General features: G+C 47.1%; 1 protein-coding gene across 1 annotated transcript in view; it reads right to left on the bottom strand.

Moving 5' to 3' along the window:
- The window catches only part of LOC139260600 (cadherin-7-like), a 167,952-nt gene that overhangs the window by 18,594 nt on the left and 124,674 nt on the right, over nt 1–24,684 (bottom strand). The window contains exon 8 of the mRNA XM_070877024.1: nt 23,943–24,064. Within this exon, the coding sequence (XP_070733125.1) occupies nt 23,943–24,064 (122 nt within the window). The remainder of the gene's footprint in view (nt 1–23,942; nt 24,065–24,684) is intronic.

The following is a 24,684-nucleotide window of genomic DNA, read 5'->3' as shown; positions in this document are numbered from 1 at the left end:
AAAGAGTTTTCCCCGGTGTCCTGGCCAATATTTATCCCTCAATCAACATAATTAAAATAAACAAGATTATCTGGTTATTATCACTTTGCTGATTGTGGGAGCTTGCTGTGCTCAATTTGGCTGCTGGGTTTCCAACATTACAACAGTGACTACATTTCAAAAAGTACTTCATTGGCTGTCAAGCACTTTGGGACGTCCGGTGGTCGTAAAAGCGCAATTGAAATCCAAAATGTAATTATTTTTTTTATGAATCTATGAAGATTCTCTCTCTCCCATCCACCCCCCTCCTCCTCATCAAAGGATACCTGCATAAGACTCCAGAATATCCATTCTTTTACAACTGTTATTCATCCGTGACCGATAGTTTTCCATGGCAAAAAGATATAAATTAGAATCACGCAATGGGATCATATTGAGAGATCATGTCTCATGTTCAACGGCCAGAATTTCTGGTATGTCGCCCACCAGTGGACAGCAAGTTCCTCAATCCCTACTGATCTTCTTACAATCTTTAAATTCTACGTTCTTTGCCAACAGCAACAACTTGCATTTATATAGCACCTTTCAAATCGTGAAACATCCTGGGGTGCTTCACAGGAGAGTTACCTAACACAATGTGGCACCGAGCCACAACATAAGATATCAGGACAGGTTTAGGGAGGCTATTCCAATGATCTCGGAGCATTGTATGGCTGGAGATGGTTGTAGAGATAGGGTGGGGTGAGGTGGTGGGGAGGGGGCGCGGGTATGAGGGATTTGTAAATACCGATAGAACTGTAACATTGAGGCATTGCCGGACTGGGAGCCAATGTAGGTCAGTGATCACAGGTTTAGTCAAGGCCACCTACGGTCCAAACTCCCAGGGCCCCACCCCACTCTGGCCAAGAACAGGGAGACACTCATCAAGGACAACGAGGCAGTCAGAGCCAACTGGAAGGAGCACTTCAATCTCCTCAATCAAGACTCCGCCTTTGACCCGAGTGTTCTCGACTCCATCCCGCAGCATACTACCCGCCACCACCTCAGTAAAACCCCAACACTGCACGAGGTAGAAAAAGCCGTAAGACAGCTTAAGAAGGGAGCAGATGGGAATCCCTGCTGAGACACTAAAGTATGGTGGAGAGGCACTGTTGGCGTGAATACATGACCTCATCTCTCTCATCTGGAGGGAGGAGAGCATGCCGAGAGATCTCAGAGATGCAGTGGTCGTGACCATCTTTAAAAAAGGGGACAAGTCCGACTGCGGCAGCGACAGGGGAATCTCCCTGTTATCAGCCACTGGGAAAGTCGTCGCTAGAGTCCTCCTCAACCGTCTTTTCCCTGTGGCCGAGGAGCTCCTCCTGGAGTCACAGTGCGGATTTTGTCCCCTGAGGGACACAACGGACATAATTTTTGCAGCGCGACAGCTGCAGGAAAAATGCAGGGAACAGCGCCAGCCCTTATACATGGCCTTCTTCGACCTTACAAAGGCCTTTGACACTGTCAACCGTGAGTCGGTTAACCTGAGTTGGTGAGAGTTAGGATGCGGGCAGCAGAGTTTTGGATGAGCTCAAGTTTATGGAGTGTGCAAGGTGGGAGGTATATATAAAGCCCGAATGAAATTCGCAAATACTTCCTCTGTGACGGTGACTCTCAGACACCGTCCCTCCCATTCCTTCTCGACCTTCCTGCCGTCTTTGACACAGTCGACTGCACCATACTCCTCCAACACCACTCCTCCATTGTCCAGCTCAGTGGGACTGCCCTTGCTTGGTTCCATTGTTACCTATCCAATCTTTCAGGAAACATTTGGGAGAGACTAATGATGTCTTTTCTACTTTTTTTTAAAGGATCAGAATGAATACGAATTAATTTTATTGATTAATGGGGTGTGGGCATCACTGGCAAGGCCAGCATTTATTGCCCATCCCTAATTGCCCTGGAGAAGGTGGTGGTGAGCCGTCTTCTTGAACCGCTGCAGTCCATCTGGTGCAGGTACTCCCACAGTTCTGATAGGGAGGGGGGTTCCAGGATTTTGACCCAGCAACTATGAAGGAATGGCCGATATACCAATAGCTGAATTTAATCTTCATATTGATTGGACAAAGAAAATTGGCCAGGGTAGCCTTGAGGAGGAGTTCATAGAGTGTATCTGGGATAGTTGCCTTGAACAGTTCATTGTGGAACCAACCAGGGAGTAGGCTATCTTAGATTTGGTACTGTGTAATGAGACAGGATTAATTAATGATCTCATAGTAAAAGATCCTCTAGGAATGAGTGACCATAACATGGTTGAATTTCAAATTCAGTGGGAGGGTGAGAAAGTTGGTTCTCAAACCAGTGTCCTAAGCTTAAATAAAGGAGATTACAAAGGTATGAAGACAGAGTTGGTTAAAGTGCACGAGGAAAATAGACTAAAGAATGGGATGGTTGATGAACAGTGGCAGATATTTAAGGAGATATTTCATAACTCGCAACAAAAATATATCCCAATGAGGAGGAAAGATTGTTTAGAGAAGGGATAACCATCCGTGGCTAACTAAGGAAATAAGGGAGGGTGTCAAATTGAAAACAAAGGCATACAATATGGCCAAGATTCGTGAGAGGCCAGATGATTGGGAATTTTAAAAAATCCAGCAAAGAACAAATAAAAAACTAATTAAGAGAGGGAAGATAGTTTATGAAAGTAAACGAGCACAAAATATAAAAACAGATGGTAAGAGTTTCTACAGGTACATAAAAAGGAAAAGAGTGACTAAAGCAAATGTTGGTCCCCTGGAGGATAAGACTGGGGAATTAATAATGGAGAACAGGGAAATGGCAGAGACATTGAACAAATATTTTGTATCGGGCTTCATGGTAGAAGACACTAAAAACATCCCAATAGTGGATAATCAAGGGGCTATAGGGAGGGAGGAACTTAATACAATCACTATCATGAATGAAGTAGTACTCGGTAAAATAATGGGACAAAAAGTGGACAAGTCCACTGGACCTGATGCCTTACAACCTAGCGTGTTAAGAGAAGCGGCTGTAGAGATAGTGGATGCATTGGTTGTAATCTACTAAAATTCCCTGGATTCTGGGGCGGTCCCAGTAGATTGGAAAGCCACAAATGTAATGGCCCTATTTAGGACCAGTTAGCCCAACAATCAGTCATTGGGAAAATGCTGGAGTCCATTATTAATAAAGCAGTAGCGGGAAATTTGGAAAAGCATGATTCAATCAAGCAGAGTCAGCATGGTTTTAAGAAAGGGAAATCATGTTTGACAAGTTTGCTGGAGTTCTTTGAGGATGTAACGGACAGGGTGGATAAGGGGGAACTAGTGGATGTGGTGTATTTGGAGTTCCAGAAGGCATTCGATAAGGTGCCACATAAGAGGTTACTGCACGAGATAAAAGCTCACGGGGTTGGGGGTAATATATTAGCATGGATAGAGGATTGGCTAACTAACAGAAAACAGAGAGTCGGGATAAATGGGTCATTTTCCGGTTGGCAAATAACGACTAGCGGGGTGCCACAGAGTTCGGTGCTGGGTCCTCAACTATTTACAATCTTTATTATTGACTTGGATGAAGGGACCAAGTGTAAGGTAGCCAAGTTTGCTGATGATACAAAGATGGGTGGGAAAGTAAATTGTGATGAAATAAAAAATCTGCAAAGGGATACAGACAGGCTAAGTGATTGGGCAAAACATTTGGCAGATGGAGTATAATGTAGGAAAATGTGACGTTATCCACTTTGGCAGAAATAATAATGAAGCAAATTTCTATTTAAATGGAGAAAAATTGCATGCAAGGTACTGCAGTACAGAGAGACCTGGGGGTCCCTGTGCATGAAACACAAAAAGTTAATATGCAGGTTCAGCAAGTAATCAGGGGGATAGAATATAAAAGCAGAGAAGTCCTGCTACAACTGTACAGGGTATTGGTGAGGCTACACCTGGAGTACTGCGTACAATTTTGGTCTCCCTATTTAAGGAAGGATATACTTGCATTGGAGGATGTTCACTAGGTTGATTCCGGAGATGAGGGGGTTGACTTATGAAGATAGGTTGAGTAGGTTGGGCCTATACTCATTGGAGTTCAGAAGAATGAGAGGTCATCTTATTGAAACTTATAAGATAATGAGGGAGCCCGAAAAGGTGGATGCAGAGAGGATATTTCCACATAGGGGAAACTAAAACTAGGGGACATAAAATAAGGGGCCGCCCAATTAAAACTGAGATGAGGAGAAATTTCTTCTCTCAGAGGGTTGTAAATCTGTGGAATTCTCTGCCCCAGACAGCTGTGGCGGCTGGTTCTGAATTTATTTAAGGCGGAGATAGACAGATTTTTGAGCGATAAGGGAATAAAGGGTTATGGGGAGTGGGCAGGGAAGTGGAGCTGAGTCCATGATCAGATCAGCCATGATCTTATCGAATGGCGGAGCAGGCTCGAGGGGCCGGGTGGCCTACTCCTGCTCCTATTTCTTATGTTCTTATGTAGGTCCGTGCCGGTGTTTATGTTCCACACAAGCCTCCTCCCGCCCCTCTTCATCTCATGCCATTAACATATCCTTCTCGCTTCACCTTGAATGCATCTGTACTATTTGCCTCAACTACTCCCTGTGGCAGCAAGTTTCAGATTCTAACCACTCTCTGGGTAGAGAAGTTTCTTCTGAATTCCCGATATCAGCACTACATTCGTACCGTGTGGGGTTCAACACCTTCATTCTCATTGTGAGCAGCTCAGCCTTCATTCTGACGATGCCTGGTGTGCAACGGCCACCACACGTTAAAAAAATCCACGCACAGGCATCTTCCATCCTTCAACATGTGTGCAGTTTTGGTTTCCATATTTACGAAAGGATATACTTGCTTTGGAGGCAGTTCAGAGAAGGTTCACTAGGTTGATTCTGGGATGAGGGGGTTGACTTATGAGAAAATGTTGAGTAGGTTGGGCCTCTACTCATTGGAATTCAGAAGAATGAGAGGTGATCTTATCGAAACGAATAAGATGATGAGGGGGCTTGACAATGTGGATGCAGAGAGGATGTTTCCACCGATGGGGGAGATTGGAACTAGAGGGCACGATCTTAGAATAAGGGGCCGCCCATTGAAAAAAGAGATGAGGAGAAATTTCTTCTCTCAAAGGGTTGTAAATCTGTGGAATTATCTGCCTCAGAGAGTTGTGGAAGCTGGGATATTGAATAAATTTAAGACAGAAATAGACAGTTTATTAAATGATATGGGGTTAAAGGGTTATGGGGAGCGGGCAGGGAAGTAGAGCTGAGTCCATGATCAGACATGATCTTATTGAATGGCGGAGCAGGTTCGAGGGGTCGTATGGTCTACTCCTGTTCCTGTTACTTATGTTCTTATTTTTTTGTATCTGTAAAGCGTGCACTCCCATGTTCCGCCACCAGGGAGTGCATCCCCTGAAGTCCCAAGGGATCCCAGCATCCCTTGGGAGCACTATATATAAGCCGGCCCCTAAGGCCTGCTCCTCACTCTGGAGTGTCTTAATAAAGACTGAGGTCACTGTTATTTTAACCTCTCTGTGTGCAGTCTCATCTGTGTTAGGAACACAATAACTGGCGACGAGGATACGAATCCAACGCAAAGATGCAGCAAACTGTGGGCATCCTGGAGAAGTTCTCGGAGGGTGAGGACTGGGAAGCCTATGTCGAACGGCTAGACCAGTACTTTGTAGCCAAGGAGCTGGACGGAGAAGGAAGCGCTGCAAAAAGGAGATCGGTCCTCCTCACAGTCTGCAGGGCACCGACCTACAGCCTCATGAAGAATCTTCTGGCTCTGGTGAAACCCACAAATAAGTCGTTTGAGGAGCTGTGTACACTGGTTCGAGAGCATCTTAACCCGAGGGCGAGCGTGCTGATGGCAAGGTATCGGTTCTACACGTGCCAGCGATCTGAAGGTCAGGAAGTGGTGAGCTACGTCGCCGAGCTAAGGTGACTTACAGGACAATGTGAGATTGATGGCTACCTGGAGCAAATGCTCAGAGACTTTTTTGTACTGGGCATTGGCCACGAGACCATCCTACGAAAACTTTTGACTGTAGAGACACCGACCCTCAGTAAGGCCATTGCGATAGCACAGGCGTTTATGTCCACCAGTGATAACAGCAAACAAATCTCTCAGCACACAAGTGCTAGCAATGTTCATAAATTAACTGGAACTGTGTTTGTGAGCAGAAATGTACAGGGCAGAAACCACGAGTCTGCAACTGCCAGCAGGCCTCAGGTGACCCAGATGACTCAGAGTCCACAATAAAGGATGACTGCAAGACAATTCACACCTTGTTGGCGTGTGGAGGCTTCCATTCAGCCTATTCATGCCGCTTCAAAGGGTATGTTTGCAAGAGCTGTGGAACAGTGGGGCACCTCCAACGAGCTTGCAGATGAGCTACAAGCTCTGCAAAACCTGCTAACCACCACGTGGCAGAGGAAGAACTGGTCCATGGTGGATCAAAGCAATTTCAAACCTCAGAGAGAGGAGGCAGATGCTGAAGTACACGGGGTGCACACATTTTTGATGAAATGTCCACCTATAATGCTAAATATAAAATTGAATGGCTTACCCTTAGACATAGAACTGGACACTGGTGCTAGCCAGTCCATCATGAGTAAAAAGATGTTTGAGAGACTGTGGTGCAACAAGGCACTCAGACCAGCCCTGAGCCCCATCCACACGAAACTGAGAACGTACACCAAAGAGCTGTCCTGGGCAGTGCCATGGTCAAGGTCACCTATGAGGGCACGGTGCACAAACTGCCACTCTGGATTTTCCCGGGCGATGGCCCCACACTGCTTGGAAGGAGCTGGCTGGGCAAAATCCGCTGGAACTGGGATGACATCCGAGCGCTATCACATGTCGATGAGGCCTCATGTACCCAGTTTCTGAACAAATTTCCTTCCCTTTTTGAGCCAGGCATTGGAAACTTTTCCGGGGTGAAGGTGCGGGATCCACTTGGTCCCAGAGGCACGACACATTCACCACAAGGCGCGAGCGGTACCTCACATGATGAGGGAGAGAGTGGAAATCGAGCTGGACAGGCTGCAACACGAGGGCATCATCTCCCCAGTGGAATTCAGCGAGTAGGCCAGCCTGATTGTTCCAGTACTCAAAAGTGATGGCACGGTCAGGATTTGCGGCGATTATAAAGTAACTATTAATCGTTTCTCGCTACAGGACCAATACACGATACCTAAGGCACACATCCTATTTGCGACGCTGGCAGGAGGCAAGACGTTCACCAAGCTCGACCTGACTTTGGCCTACATGACGCAGGAGCTGGAGGAGTCTTCGAAGGGCCTCACCGGCATCAACATGCACAAAGGACTGTTCATCGACAACAGATGCCCGTTTGGAATTCGGTCGGCTGCAGCGATCTTCCAGAGAAACATGGAGAGCCTACTCAAGTTAGTACCACGCACAGTGCTTTTTCAGGACGACATATTGGTCACGGGTCGGGACACCGTCGAGCACCTATGAAACCTGGAGGAGGTCCTCTAGCGACTGGATCACGTAGGGCTGCAGCTGAAGAGGTTGAAATGCGTCTTCATAGCAACAGAAGTGAAGATTTTGGGGAGAAAGATCGCGGCGGACGGCATTCGGCTCACAGACGCCAAGACAGAGGCTATCAGGAACACGCCCAGGCCACAGAACATCACGGAGCTGCGGTCGTTCCTGGGTCTCCTCAACTATTTTGCTAACTTCCTACCGGGGTTAAGCACCCTCTTACAGCCCCTACATGTGTTATTGCGTAAAGGTGAGAACTGGGTATTGGGAAAAAAACAAGTAATTTTATGCTCCAACAAGCTGCTTGTATTGTATAACCCGTGTAAAAGACTTGTGCTAGCATGTGATGCGTCGTCGTACGGAGTCGGGTGTGTATTTCAACAAGCTAACATTGCGGGGAAGTTGCAAATTGTCGCCTATGCCTCCAGGAGCTTGTCTAAGGCCGAGAGGGCCTACAGCATGATTGAGAAAGAGCCATTAGCGTGTGTGTTCGGGGTAAAGAAAATGCATCAGTACCTGTTTGGCCTCAAATTTGAGCTGGAAACCGATCGCAGGCCCTTCATATCCCTGTTCGCTGAAAACAAGGGGATAAATACTAATGCCTCAGCCCTCATACAAAGGTGGGCACGCGCACTATCAGCGTATAACTATACCATCCACCACAGGCCAGGCACCGAGAACTGTGCGGATGCTCTCAGTCGGCTACCATTGCCCACCATGGGGCTGGAAATGGCACAGCCTTCAAACTGGTTGAGAGTGGGGCAGTCCGCAGACTTGTTGATGGTCGTGGAAGCATTTGAAAATGATAAATCACCTGTCATGGCCCACCAGATTAGGACTTGGACCAGCCAAGATCCTCTGCTGTCCCGAGTAAAAAACTGTGTACTGCATGGGGGCTGGGCCAGCATCCCCGTTGAAATGCAAGAGCCAATCAAGTTGTTCCAGTGGCGAAAGGACGAGCTGTCCATTCAGGCAGACTGCTTGTCATGGGGTAACCGCGTAGCGCTACCCAAAAAGGACAGGGAGACATTCATCTCGGATCTGCACAGCACACACCCAGGTATAGTAATGATGAAAGTGATAGCCAGATCCCACGTGTGGTGGCCCGGTATCGACTCTGACTTAGACTCCTGTGTACTTCAATGCAGCATATGTGCTCAGTTGAGCAATGCGCCCAGAGAGGCACCACTAAGTTTGTGGTCCTGGCCCTCCAGACATGGTCGAGGATCCATGTCGACTATGCGGGCTCGTTTCTCGGTAAAATGTTCCTGGTGGTGGTGGATGCTTTTTCAAAATGGATTGAATGCGAAATAATGTCGGGAAGCACCGCCATCGCCACCATTGAAAGCCTGAGGGCCATATTTGCCACCCACAGCCTGCCTGACATACTGGTCAGTGACAACGGGCCATGTTTCACCAGTGCCAAATTTAAAGAATTCATGACCCGCAATGGGATCAAACATGTCACCTCGGCCCCGTTTAAACCAGCCTCCAATGGGCAGGCAGAGCGGGCAGTACAAACAATCAAACAGAGCCTTAAATGAGTCACAGAAGGCTCACTCCAAACTCGCCTGTCCCGAGTACTGCTCAGCTACCGCACGAGATGCCACTCGCTCACAGGGTGCTCCAGGCTGAGCTACTCATGAAAAGGACACTTAAAACCAGACTCTCACTGGTTCACCCCAACCTGCATGATCAGGTAAAGAGCAGGAGGCAGCAATAAAATGTAAACGATGGTCGCGCCACTGTGTCACGGGAAATCGATCTAAATGACCCTGTGTATGTGCTAAACTATGGACATGATCCCAAGTGGATCGTGGGCACGGTGATAGCTAAAGAAGGGAGTAGTGTGTTTGTAGTCAAACTAGACAATGGACAAATTTGCAGAAAGCACTTCGACCAAACGAGGCTGTGGTTCACAGACTGCCCTGAACAACCCACACCACCATTTTCAAGCCCACAACACACACCCAAAGGATCAACGACACGACCCCGGACCAGGAAATCGAACCCATCATGCCCAACAGCCCAGCAAGGCCAGGCTCAACCAGCAGCCCTGCAGGACCAACAACATGCCAGCCCAGCGAGGGCACAGCCAACACACCAGAACAGACATTTGTACCGAGGCAGTCCACCAGGGAAAGAAAGGCTCCCGACCGCCTCACCTTGTAAATAGTTTTCACTTTAACTTTGGCGGGCGAGTGATGTTGTGTATCTGTAAAGCATGCACTCCCATGTTCCGCCACCAGGGAGCGCATCCCCTTGAAGTCCCAAAGGATCCCAGCATCCCTTGGGAGCACTGTATATAAGCCGCCCCCTAAGGCCTGTTCCTCACTCTGGAGTGTCTTAATAAAGACTGAGGTCACTGTTACTTTAACCTCCCTGTGTGCAGTCTCATCTGTGTTAGGAACACAATACTTATGTTTTTATGTAACATGTGGTTCGGGACCTGGAATATCAGGTCCCTCAGTGAAACACATCCCTTTTTGGCGTGGAAGCAAGTCATCCTCGACACGAGGGACCGTCTATGATGGTGATGGTCAGCAGATTTCAGACTTCTTGCAAGAAACTGTGTGGATTCATGTTGACACCTGAGAGCTCTTTTGCCAATCTCAGAGATCCTATTTCATTCCAACGTGGTCACTTATCTGTCATTCCTCTCAACGAGATCACTTGGCACTGGGGTAGCACTAATTAAAATGTATTCATGGAGATGGAAGTGTGTGAGAAGGGCACACAACCGAATGATTTTACGAGGTTGGCAGAGTGAACTTTCAGACAAGACAACTACATTGACAGGTTTGACACTCCAGTGTCACTTATTTATGTGGAATTTTTTTTACAGCTTTAAACATGTTACGACAAAAACAATTATTTTGTTTAAGCAGCCAAAAATCTTAGTTCTCCCCACTGAGTTCAATTGGATTGCTATCATTCTGCACATGGGAGGCAGACTGGAGTTTCAGATGCAGTAATCACATTGGACTCATATATGGCCATTAATTATGGATGGGTAATTCCTGAACAAAACTAGAACACTGTTGTTCGTATAAACTCCCTCACTGTAGATATCTTTCTCCTAACAAGCATTCCATCAAACCCTGTTATTATGATTAGTAAAGGAGGATAAACATTGGATTGTTGCAAATCTGAAACTGGAAATTTGAGTAATTCTTCTATCATTTTTGGTTGTTTTGCTAAACCTTATAAAACACTGGTTTGGCCCCAGTTTGAATATTATGGTCAATTCTAGGCACCGCTCTTTAGAATGAATGTCAAGACCTTAGAAAGGGTGCAGATCTTTTCACAGTTCATATGAATCTAATGTATTGATCCACAAAGTGCAACCATTTCCACTCCTAGAACATCAAAATTAACAAGAGCGGATCAGAGGCTGGGTATTCTGTGTCGAGTGTCTCGCCTCCTGACTCCCGAAAGCCTTTCCACCAACTACAAGGCACAAGTCAGGAATGTGATGGAACACTCTCCACTTGCCTGGATGAGTGCAGCTCCAACAACACTCAAAAAACTCGACACCATCCAAGTCAAAGCAGCCCGCTTGATTGGCACCCCATTCATCACCTCTGAGCAGCAGCAGCTCAGAGTGCAAAGGTAAGAGTTTGGTAAGGAGTTTGGGAGGTGTTGCTTTGTCTTGTTTTCCTGACCAGTGCTGACTCGCTGACCTGGGAGGAAAAGAAAATGAAGTGTGATGTCCCAGCCAAGAGGGTAAGTGATTGGCTGGTTGACTGGTGAGTAGTTTTTCTTTTTTCCTTATCTTGTCAGTAAGAAACCTTTGACATTGTTGCCAGATTAGGTTATTTTAAAGGTTAAGTCATGGCAGGAGAGCCCAGACCCGTGTCATGCTCGTCCTGTGCCATGTGGGAAATCAGGGATGGTTCCAGTGTCCCTGACGACTAAGTGTGCAGGAAGTGTATCCAGCTGCAGCTCCTGTTAGACCGCATGATGGCACTGGAGCTGTGGATGGATTCACGCTGGAGCATGCATGATGCTGAGGATGTCATGGATAGTGTTATGTATTATCGACTAAGGTCACAGCAGTTACGACAACACCAGACTGTGTGGCATCAGTGATTTGAGTGCTACACACACCACAAATTGGCGACGAGGATGCGGACGAACTCCACGCAACTATGGCTACTCTGGGCTCGCTGAAGGATTTTACAGTGGGAAATGACTGGGAGGCCTTTACGGAAAGGCTCGAGTACTACTTTATAGCCAGCGACCTGACGGGGAACACAGACGCACTGAGAGAGAAGCGTAAGGCGATTTTGCTGTCCAGTTGTGGCGATGAGGTTTATTTACTGTCTTGTCAGGGATTTGCTGGCACCCGCGAGCGCCAAGGACAGGTCATATGAGCAGCTGATTGAACTCATTTGTGACCAACTGAAACTGAAGGAGAGCATCCTCATGGCCCGGCACAAATTCTACCACCACTGCAGACCTGAGGGCCAGGATGTCACCAAATATGCTGCGGACATCAGGAGACTCGCAGCGCCGTGTGATTTTGGCACACACCTTGACGAGGCTTTGCGAGACGTTTTTGTTATGAGGATTGGCCATGAGGGTCTCCTTCACAAGCTGCTAGCCACGGAACCCACAGTCAGCTTGCAGCAAGCCATCAACATCAGCCGGGCATTTATGACCTCGACTTGCAGCACCAAGCAGATGATCCACACGGTCTCGAACCCGGCAGGCACTGTCCACAGGATAGCGCCTGTCACGGACAAAACTGCAGAACGTGGCTCTGCCCAGGGCAGAGAGCACGGACCTCGGGGTCCTGCAACTCAGAGTCCGCCGAGGGGGGCTAATCGAGTAGCACCATGCTGGCGCTGCGGAGAAAGCCATGGGGCTCACCGGTGCAGGTTTGTGGAGTATACGTGCAATACCTGCCACACGAAAGGCCACCTTCAACATATGTGTAAAAGAGACACGACTCATCGTGTGGCTGAGGAGATGGGGGATGATCCACCATCCAGCGAGGAGCAGGTAGAAGAAGATGATGCTTTTGGACTGTATACTTGTACCGATGATTCGGCCCCAGTGATTATGGAAGTCAAGATTAAGGGAGTCTCAGTGAGTATGGAAGTGGACATGGGGTCGGGGTCAGTCGCTGATGAGTCAGGAAACTTTTGAGAAACTGTGGATCAACCCAGCTGCACGACCCAAGCTGGTCCCGGTCACGGCGAAGCTGTGCACCTACACCAAGGAGCTGATACCTGAGCTTGGCAGAGCGGATGTGCAGGTATCTCACGGGGGCGAGACGCACGGTTTACCTTTGTGGATCACTGCAGGCGATGGGCCGACGCTACTCGGCAGGAGATGGATGGGGAAGGTGCGTGGGAGCTGGGAAAACTTCATTCCTTCACAGACCGCTGCTCCCCGTGTTCTCAGGCAGAGCAGGCCTCCTCCAACGGAACTCGCGACCGACCTCCGCCCTGCTCACGCTGCCGGCGGAGAACAGCGGGGCCTCCTGGCACCGGGCCGGCCGTCACATCACCGGCCGATAGTTGGCTCTCCTGCTCCCCGCAGGGCCGCGGGAACCGGGGAAAGGACCCGGACCCGGATCCAGGGCCTTCGGGTGGTGCCGGTCCGTGGCCGGGGCCTGCAGGGTCTCCTGTCCAGCAGCCCGGGAGAAGGTGCAGGATGTCGGCGCTGTGGAATGTTCTGAGCCGGCCCAGACAAAGGGTTACACGGGCCATACTTGGCGCTTGCTCTGTCAACGAGCGCGCGCTGGATTTCATCAGGAAGGTAAAGACTCACTGTGCCGAGCCCTCCACAGAGTACTGGACGAGCAACCTGGAACTGGTGATGATAAAGTAATGACCTTGCTGAAGAAGTAAAGATGGCGGCGAGCCTTGTGGCAGCAGAGTTCTGCAGAGCGCGAGGCAGGCAGGACCAGCAGAGCTCCTGAAATGGCGGTCCCCCCGTGGAAACCTCGTGGAAAAACAAGATGCCGTCTTAAAAGGGAAATGTACCCGGGAGCCTTAAAAGGGCCTTACACCGTTGGAGGTCCCCACAGAGAGACTTTTGTAAGGGCAAGAGTGAGTCAAAATGATGAATGTGATTTTGTATGATGACGTGATTTATGACAAGAGTTAATATTTTGATGCTGAAATGACTACTGTGTTTAAAATGATTGATATGATTTACGAAAGGAGTTAGTATCACAATGCACAAGTAAAAGGGTTAATGGATCTGCGACTAACATGACTAATGGATTAATGCGATTTCTGATTTTATGTGATTCATGCAATGGTTCAGAGGCTGCAGATGAGCCGCAAAGGCGACTATTTTCTGAGAACAGAGGCAACACACTAGTTGCGATACCCTGTCTCAGCGCAGCCCATTACCTCGGGCATAAAGGGGCAGTATGCTGCCACCATACCTCACCCAGTGGAGCGGGGATTAAATAACTGTTCAGTGTACCTGCAACCTTTTGATATAACTCTTCAATGCATCCATATGTACGACACAAATGTACTGTCTATGTATACCTACTTTCTGTTGGAGGTTATGTTTGTGTACTTCATCACCCATGTAGGGACTGCAAATACCACATGATTGCACCGGATCGCAAGCATAATCTCTACATGGGGGGGGAAGAGGGAAGTGGATGGTCATGGACTCACACTCACAAATCAACCAGGACGAACAAGGCCGAGGTTACCGGCAATGTGCTTGTGGAACTGGGGGGATGGGGGGGGGGAGTGAGATGTTATGTATTGTCCTGGTACATTTAATGTATAGTTACAATGGTGCGCCACAGAGGGCGCTGTGGTGGGAGACCCGAAAGTACCTGTAAGACAGAGTATAAAAGGCTGCCCACCACACCTGAGAGGCACTCTGGAGTTATACAATAAAGGATTAAAGTCACAGCAGTTACTATAACACCAGACTGTGTGGAGTCAGTGATTTGAGTGCTACATACACCACAGATAGCATGTTCTCTGAATTGGCCACACCGCAGGTAAAGGTTACAAAGGCAGATAGGCTACGGGTGACCATCAGGCAGAGCAAGAGTAGGAAGGCAGTGCAGGAGTCCCCTGTGGTCATCTCCCTTCAAAACAGATATATCACTTTGGATATTGTTGGGGGAGATGGCTCACAAGATGGCACCATGGGTGGCTCTGCTGCACAGGAGGGCAGGAAAAAGAGTGGGAGAGCTATAGTGGTAGGGGATTCTATTGTAAGGGGGATAGATAGGAGTTTCTGCGGTCGCAACCGAGACTCCAGGATAGTATGTTGCCTCCCTGGTGCAAGGGTCAAGGATGTCTTGGAGCGGCTGCAGGGCATTCTGGAGGGGGAGGGAGAACAGCCAGTTGTCATGGTGCATATAGGTACCAACGATATAGGTAAAAAGCGAGATGAGGTCCTATAAGCTGAAATTAGGGAACTAGGAGTTAAATTAAAAAGTAGGATCGCAAAGGTAGTAATCTCAGGATTGTTAAGGAAGGACATTAGCTTGGATGAAGTGGAATCTGTATGGGTGGAGCTACGGAATACCAAAGGGCAGAAACGCTAGTGGGAGTTCTGTACAGACCACCAAACAGTAGTAATGAGGTTGGGGACAGCATCAAACAAGAAATTAGGGATGTGTGCAATAAAGGTATAGCAGTTATCATGAGCGACTTCAATCTATATATTGACTGGACTAACCAAACTGGTAGCAATACGGTGGAGGAGGATTTCCTGGAGTGTATTCGGGATGGTTTTCTAGACCAATATGTCGAGGAACCAACTAGAGGGCTGGCCATCCTAGACTGGGTGATGTATAATGAGAAAGGACGAATTAACAATCTTCTTGTGCGAGGCCTCTTGTGGAAGAATGACCATAATGGAGAGTGACACAGTTAATTCAGAGACTAGGGTCCTGAACTTGGGGAAAGGTAACTTCGATGGTATGAGACGTGAATTGGCTAGAATAGACTGGCGAGTGATACTTCAAGAGTTGACGGTGGATAGGCAATGGCAAACATTTAAAGATCACATGGATGAACTTCAACAATTGTACATCCCTGTCTGGAGTAAAAATAAAACGGGGAAGGTGGCTCAACCGTGGCTAACAAGGGAAATTAAGGACAGTGTTAAATCCAAGGAAGAAGCATATAAATTGGCCAGAAAAAGCAGCAAACATGAGGACTGGGAGAATTTTGTAATACAGCAGAGGAGGACAAAGTGTTTCATTAGGAGGGGGGAAATCGAGTATGGGAGGAAGGTTGCTGGAACATAAAAACTGACTGCAAAAGCATCTATAGATATGTGAAGAGAAAAAGATTAGTGAAGACAAACGTAGGTCCCTTGCAGTCAGATTCAGGTGAATTTATAATGGAGAACAAAGAAATGGCGGACCAGTTCAATAAATACTTTGGTTCTGTTTTCATGAAGGAAGACACAAATAACCTTCTGGAAATACTAGGGGACCGAGGGTCTAGTGAGAAGGAGGAACTGAAGGATATCCTTATAAAGTGGAAAATTGTGTTAGGGAAATTGATGGGATTGAAGCCCGATAAATCCCCGAGGCCTGATAGTCTGCATCCCAGAGTACTTAAGGAAGTGGCCATAGAAATAGTGGATTCATTGGTGATCATTTTCCAACAGTCTATCGACTCTGGATCAGTTCCTATGGACTGGAGGGTAGCTAATGTAATACCACTGTTTAAAAAAGGAGGGAGAGAGAAAATGGGTAATTATAGACCAGTTAGCCTGACATCAGTAGTGGGGAAAATGTTGGAATCAATTATTAAAGATGAAATACCAGTGCATTTGGAAAGCAGTGACAGGATCAGTCCAAATCAGCATGGATTTATGAAAGGGAAATCATGCTTGACAAATCTTCTGGAATTTTTTGAGGATGTAACTAGTAGAGTGGACAAGGGAGAACCAGTGGATGTGGTGTATTTGGACTTTCAAAAGGCTTTTGACAAGGTCCCACACAAGTGATTGGTGTGCAAAATCAAAGCACATTGTATTGGGGGTAATGTACTGACGTGGATAGAGAACTGGTTGGCAGACAGGAAGCAGAGAGTTGGGATAAACGAGTCCTTTTCAGAATGGCAGGCAGTGACTAATGGAGTGCCGCAGGGCTCAGTGCTGGGACCCCAGCTCTTTACAATATACATTAACGATTTAGATGAAGGAATTGAGTGTAATATCTCCAAGTTTGCAGATGACACTAAACTGGGTGGTGGTGTGAGCTGTGAGGAGGACGCTAAAAGGCTGCAGTGTGACTTGGACAGGTTAGGTGAGTGGGCAAATGCATGGCAGATGCAGTATAATGTGGATAAATGTAAGGTTATCCACTTTGGGGGCAAAAACACGAAGACAGAATATTATCTGAATGGCGGCAGATTAGGAAAAGGGGAAGTGCAACAAGACCTGGGTGTCATGGTTCATCACTCATTGAAAGTTGGCATGCAGGTACAGCAGGCAGTGAAGAAGGAAAATGGCATGTTGGACTTCATAGCTAGGGGATTTGAGTATAGGAGCAGGGAGGTCTTACTGCAGTTGTACAGGGCCTTGGTGAGGCCTCACCTGGAATATTGTGTTCAGTTTTGGTCTCCTAATCTGAGGAAGGACGTTCTTGCTATTGAGGGAGTGCAGCGAGGGTTCACCAAACTGATTCCCGGGATGGCAGGACTGTCATATGAGGAGAGACTGGATCAACTGGGCCTTTATACACTGGAGTTTAGAAGGATGAGAGGAGATCTCATAGAAATGTATAAGATTCTGACGGGACTGGACAGGTTAGATGCGGGAAAAATGTTCCCGATGATGGGGAAGTCCAGAACCAGGGGACACAGTCTTAGGATACGGGGTAGGCCATTTAGGACTGAGATGAGGAGAAACTTCTTCACTCAGAGTTGTTAACCTGTGGAATTCCCTGCCGCAGAGAGTTGTTAATGCCAGTTCATTCGATATATTCAAGAGGGCTAAAGGGATCAAGGGGTATGGAGAGAAAGCAGGAAATGGGTACTGAGGGAATGATCATCCATGATCTTATTGAATGGTGGTGCAGGCTTGAAGGGCCAAATCGTCTACTCCTGCACCTATTTTCTACGTTTCTATGTTTCTATTCAAAAGTGAGTTAGATGTGGCCCTTACGGTTAAAGGGATCAAGGGGTATGGAGAGAAATAAGGAAAACAGTACTGAGGGAATGATCAGCCATGATCATTTGAATGGCGGTGCAGGCTCGAAGGGCTGAATGGCCTGCTCCTGCACCTAATTTCTATGTTTCTATATTTCTATGTTAAGCATTCACTCCCACCACCACCGGTGCACAGTAGCTGCAGTGTATACCATCTACAAGATGCACTGCAGCAACTCACCAAGGCTTCTTCGGCAGCACCTCCCAAACCCATCCTGACTGAGAAAAATAGCGCCGTTCCTTCATCGTCGCTGAGTCAAACTCCTGAACTCCCTCCCTAACGGCACTGTGGGAGGACCTTCACCACACGGACTGCAGCGGTTCAAGAAGGTGGCTCACCACCACCTTCTCAATGGCAATCAGGGATGGGCAATAAATGCCGGCCTTGCCAGCGATGCCCAAATCCCAGGAACAAATTTTTTAAAAACATTCATTCGCATAAGTATTAATTTTATCGTGGGGATCAAATTGGACTGAGGTTTTGCTGATTTGTGCTGGAACTTCTAATAATTCTTCTTTCATTTTAGGTTGTTCTGCTAAAACTTTATAAAACACTGGTTCGTCCTCAGCTGGAGTACTGTGTCCAATTCTGAGCACCATACTTTAGGAAGGATGTCAAGGCCTTAGGGAAGGTGCAGACGAGATTCACGAGAATGGTTCCAGGGATGAGGGACTTCAGTTATGTGGAAAGACTGGAGAAACTGGGATTGTTCTCCTTCGGGCACAGATGGTTCAGAGTGAAATTTAATTGAATGGTTTTGTTAGAATAAATAAAGAGAAAGTGTTTCCACTGGCAGGAGGTTCGGTAAGCAGAGGACGGAGGTTTAAGGTCATTGGCAAAAGAACCAGAGGTGAAGTAAGGAGAATATATTTTACTCAGCGAGTTATGATCTGGAACGCGCTGCCTGAAAGGGCAGTGGAAACAGATTCAATAGTAACTTTCAAAAGGGAATTGGATAAATACTTGAAAGGGGAAACTTTGTAGGGCTACGGAAAAAGAGCAAGGCAGTGGGACTATTTGGATCGCTCTTTCAAAGAGATGGCACAGGCACGATGGGCCGAGTGACCTCCTCCTGTGCGGTATCATCATCCTGTGATAACAGCAGGACAGAGGCAAAGGCAAACAGGGCAGGTATCTCACAAGATGTACCTCGGTGATTTCTGAGACACAAGGACTTAAGAGAATTCGTGCTGAGGTTCCAAAAGCTCTTGCACACTGATGTTAGTTTAGCCTCTGATGGTGAAGTTTGATATCTTGAGAATATTTGCATTTATATCCGGCCATTGACATCTGAATCTGAAGTCTCAAAGTGCTTCCTAACACAATGATTTGCTTTGTGAAGAGCAGTGACTGTTGTTATGTCGATGAATTAAGCAATTGCCCCTTGTCAGCAATGTCCCACAAATAGCCCTGAGAGTAATAAGATAGCATCGGTGAAATGAGAAAGATTGGACAGGACATGCTCACCAGCACTGATCTCTTATTTGTCAGCAACCATCTTCGATAAAAAAAACCCATCAATTATCTGACCATTATCTCATTGACCACTTTGGCAGTAAAAGATCCCATCATCATCATAGGCGGTCCCTCGTATCGAGGATGACTTGCTTCCACACCAAAAAGGGATGAGTTCACAGGTGTTTCAATGAAGGACTTAATATTCCAGATCCCGAACTACATGTTGAAGGGTGGAAGATGCCTGTGCGTGGATTTTTTTTAACGTGTGGTGACCGTTGCACACCAGCCACCACACGGGCTTGACAGAGCTCGGTCTTGGTCCAGTGGCAAGGGTTACCCAAGACTAACTAGAGACCAGCTCTGTTGCACGGACCTATTGCGCACACATATCGCAGTGTGGGCTGGCCCGTGCTGCCCCTGGGCCCACGCCTCTTCTGAGCCGCAAACTCAGTAAAAATCCCACAGCACTATTGGAGTTATCCCTGGTGTCCAGGCTAATAGTTATCCCTCAACCAACACCACTAAAAAAAAATTATCTGGTCATTATCACATTGCTGTTTGTGGGAGCTTGCTGTGCACACTTTAGCTGCCGTGTTTCCCACATTACTAAAGTGACTAAACTTCAAAAAGTATACAATTGGCTGTAAAATGCGATGGGGTGGCCTTAGATCAGGAAAGGTGCTATATAAATACAAGTCTTTCTTTCACAGAGCGAGGAATATTAAATTGAGTTTATATCATTTGTCTTCATTGCTATGCTTGGAGTATTGCTCTGTAATGCATTTGGTGGGTAGTAGTGCATGTGGTGTGTAATAGAGTTTTCACAATAATGAAATTAGAATGGTCTCCCAGAGTCTGTATTTTGGATGATTTGTATTCTAATTGGAATGATGGCAAATAATGCTCGCCAGTCATTTTTTAACTGCAAACCCACTCTTTCACTTGGCAACGTCATTGTTAAGTTGCGGCAAACCAGCATTTTTTTAAAATTTAAAATTGTTATGATTGTCTCCACAATGCCCTGTGATTTAATCTAATTATCGCCTTTCGTCTTCATGTCAAATTCATTAGGCAGAGGGTTGTGGGGATCTGGAACTCGCTGCCTGGAAGAGTGATGGATGCAGAAACCCTCACCACTTTTAAGAGATGGTTGGATGGGCACTTGAAAATCCTGCAGGGTTACGGACCTAGGGCTGGTAATTGGGATTAGACTGGGTGACCTTTTGTTGGCCGGTGCAGATATAATGGTAAGTAAGGCAGGGAATAGCATATGGCCAGGGTGATCTCCTGGACTGGTTTCGATCGCCTGGATGGGTCGGAGAGGAATATTCCCAGATTTATTTTCTCCCTAAATTGGCCTGGGTTTTTAATCTGGTTTTTTGCCTCTCCCAGGAGATCACATGGCTCCGGTTGGGGTGGAGTGTAGAATGTTTCAGTATAAGGGGTGTCGCAGTTGTGTGAGGTGGACTGGTTGGGCTGGGTGCTCTTTGCCTGTCCATCATTGTTCATAGGTTTATATGTAACCTTCAGGGCTGCTGACCGAGGGCCGTGTGGCTCTTTGTCGGCCGACGTGGACACCATGGGCTGAAATGGCCTCCTTCTGCGCTGTAACTTTCTATGTTTCTATAAAGCATCAAACAGCCATTCACAAGGAATTATTAAAAGCTGTCTTTTCCAACTATCAACGTGTGGTTTGCAAGCGATTTGCTAACTTTTTAGAGATTGCTTGAGATTTGCACATACATTTCTAATTTTGCATAACCACATTAACCACTGCTCTCATTCTCTCAGACATCTGTTGCAGATACTGTTTTTGCTGTTTTTTTAAAATTTATTCGCTCACAGGGTGTGGGCGTCGCCGGCAAGGCCGGCATTTATTGCCCATCCTTAATTGCCCCTGGAGAAGGTGGTGGTGAGCCACCTTCTTGAACCGCTGCAGTCCGTGTGATGAAGCTGCTCCCACAGTGCTGACTTTGTTGTAGCGGTTTGGTACAAATGAGTGGTTTGTTGGGCCATTTGAGAGGGGCAATTAAGAGTCAACCGCATTGCTGTGGGTCTGGAGTCACATATAGGCCAGACCGGGTAAGGGCGGCAGATTTCCCTCCCTGAAGGACATTAGTGAACCAGATGGGTTTTTCTGACAATCCGGTAGTTTCATGGTCATCGTTACTGGCTTTCTAATTCCAGATTTATTTAATTAACTGAATTTAAATTCCCCAGCTGCCGTGGTGGGATTTGAACTTACATCACCGGATTATTAGTCCAGGCCTCTGGATTACTGGTCCAGTAACATTACCTCTATGCTACCATAACCCCATTTGTTGTTATTTACACGTCTCCTGGACCGTCTCTTATGTCTTTACTTGTCCCATTACTGCCTCACTTTTGCCCCGCACCATCAGCCTTTTGTCATTTAATCATTCCTCCCTTCCACCCTATCACAGACCTTCCTTTTAGTTCTCTCTCCCTCGCACCCCACACACACATTTTTTCCCTGACTCTGCACTTGGTTAGAAACTGTTTAAATCTTTAATAAAAAACAGAAAGCGCTGGATATACTCAGCGGGTCAGGCAGCATCTGTGGAGAGAGAAACAGAGTTAACGTTTCGGGTTGTTGACCCTTTGTCAGAACTGGAAAAAATTAGAGATGTAACAGGTTTTAAGCAAGTGTAGGGAAAGGGAAAGGGGGAGGGGAGGGAAAGGGGGAAGGGAAAGGGGGAAAGGGGGAAAGGGGGGAGGGGAGGGAAAGTGGGAAAGGGGGGAGGGAAAGGGGGAAAGGGGGAAGGGGAGGGAAAGGCGGGAGGGAAAGGGGGAAAGGGGGAGGGGAAGGAAACAAAAGTGTAATTCTGTGATAGGATTCCAGTTGCGATGAAAGATCATCGATCTGAAACGTTATGGCCCCAATTTTAACTCCAGGTGGATTCCCCGCTCAGGCCTGAGTTCAAATCACAGTCGGGTCTCAATGATGTCACCGGGCCGTAACGTGCATATGTAAAGAAGGACCCTGTTGGCTCCGGGTGCGTCTCCTTGCTGCCTGCTCAGGAGAGCAGCTTAAAATTGCTGATGTTGGGATCATGGTGACTTTCGGACAGGTAAGAGCCGGGGCAATTTTAACTGCTCACCCGCCCGGTTTCTGTCGAGTGAACAGGGTTAAAATCACCCCTGTTAATTCTGTTTCTCTCCACAGACACTGCCTGACCTGCTGAGTGTCTCCAGCATTCTCTGTTCTTATTCCTGATTTTCCACAGATTGGTTTTAACAACCGGAGAATTAAGAGCACTCCAAGTGTTGGCTCTCATTCTCTGATCCACACTCCTGATGAGCAACGGCTCCACACAGGGAATTGAATCGTTCAACCGAGTAGTAAAAAATAAAAAACACACAATACAAAAGATGCGTGTCTGAAACACCGTATATGCTACTTATATTAAAAAGAGGTATCACAACAGGTAATATGGTTAATTAAAGAGCATTAACAAGAATAAAAGGGTTGCATCGACAAGGATAGTATTTCTTTGAGTATTAAGGGGTGATCTAATTGAGGTGTTTAAGATGATTAAAGTATTTGATAAGGTCGTTAGAAAGAAACCATTTCCTCTGATGGGGGAGTCCAAAACCAGGGGGTGTAACCTTAAAGTTAGAGACAGGCCATTCAGGGGTGATGTCAGGAAGCATTTCTACACACAAAGGGTATTGGAAGTCTGGACCTCTCTCTCCGTGGATGTAATGTGCTCAAAACCTGGAGTGGGACTTGAACCAACAATCTTCTTATTCAGAGGTGAGAGCGTTACTAAATGCATCAAGCCGGCATTAAATTGAATGAATATATGCACAGCCCATGTAAACCCATTCCCTAAACAGATTGAATATCCAGGACAAAGCAGCCCGCTTGATCAGCACCCCATCCACCACCTTAAACATTCACTCCCTCCATCACTGGCGCACCGTGGCTACAGTGTGTACCATCTACAAGATGCACTGCAGCAACTCACCAAGGCTCCTTCGGCAGCACCTCCCAAACCCATGACCTCTACTGCCTAGATAGACAAAGGGAGCAGGAGCATGGGAACACCATCACTTGCAAATTCCCCTCCAAGTTACACACCATCCTAACTTGGAAATATATCGTTGTCACTTCATCCTCATCCTGGGTCAAAATCCTGGAACTCCCTCCCTAACAGCACTCCCTCCCTTCACCACACGGACTGCAGCGGTTCAAGAAGGCGGCTCACCACCACCTTCTCAAGGGCAATTAGGGATGGACAATAAATGCCGGCCTTGTCAACGACGCTGACATACAGGATCAGCTGTGTAGCACACTCGACTTTAATTCAGAAGGTCACGGGTTCGAGTCCCACTCCAGGAACTTGAGCACATAATCTCGGCTGACACTGCAGTGTGGTGCTGAGGGGGTGCTGCACTGTCGGAGGTGCCGTCTTTTGGATGATATGTTAAACCGAGTCCCTGTCTGCCCTCTCAGGTGGATGTAAAAGATCCCAGGGCATATTTCGAAGAAGAGCAGGGGGAGTTCTCCCCGGTGCCCTGGCCAATATTTATCCCTCAATCAAGATAACTAAAACAGATTATCTGATCATTTTATTACATTGCTGTTAGTGGGAGCTTGCTGTGCGCAAATTGACTGCTGCGTTTCTCACATTACAACGGTGACGACACTCCCAAAGTACTTCATTGGCTGTAAAATGCTTTGAGATGTCCGGTGGTCGTGAAAGGTGCTATATAAATGCAAGTCTTTCTTTCTTTCATATCTCATGAATGAACAAAATAAACCGATCAATGTAATTTGGGAAAGGACCTTACCTTGCCATGGTTGGTATTTTCACAAACAAATGTTTCATATTCCATTGGGAATTCCGGGGCATTGTCATTGACGTCCATCAAGCTAATGAGCACAAAACCTCTTCCAACCTGTGAAGGATTCTCTGCAGAAAAGATAATACACAGTCAAGGGAAGATTAATGTATGCCGTTACTTTATTTCCACAAGGTTTCTTTTTATAATGTTTGCTTCTAATCATGCGAACGGAAACTGAAAAGGCTTAGAAAATAGTTGAATATATTAGAGCGGGTCATTAGGAAAATGATACCACAAGCAGACGTCTGGCCCAATGTGAGTTTAACGACTTCCTATGATTACAATAATCGTAAGAATGAACTCAAAAACTAACACCTGAGACATCCATCCTTTGTGGCTTCTTTAACAGCTCACGCACTGAGCCAACGTGCTTTCCCACACTCCACAACACGACGGACTGGCGTTTCCGCGTGTTTTTAACGGCAAGATCTGGCAGCGCAGTGCGGGCGGAACCGACTGAAACAGCGCGAGAGATCGCGGGATTTGAAACGCGAGGGAGTAGCGCCCATACGCGCACTTACGCTCGGATTTCCGCGGTCCCTTCCGCTGGTTCCAAGGTCAATTCGCCCACAAAACTGGCCACGCCCCCCCACCCACCACCCCGGTCGGCATGGCGAGTTTCTGCCGATTGCGCACGTTCGGGGATGTTCCACGCATGGCGCCCAGAACTATCGGGGCACGATCACCC

The sequence above is a fragment of the Pristiophorus japonicus genome, chromosome 1 (assembly GCF_044704955.1).
Source record: "Pristiophorus japonicus isolate sPriJap1 chromosome 1, sPriJap1.hap1, whole genome shotgun sequence".
In the NCBI taxonomy this organism is placed as follows: Eukaryota; Metazoa; Chordata; class Chondrichthyes; family Pristiophoridae; genus Pristiophorus; species Pristiophorus japonicus.
Note: the sequence above shows the minus strand (reverse complement) of the source record. Positions and strands in the feature narration are given on the sequence as shown.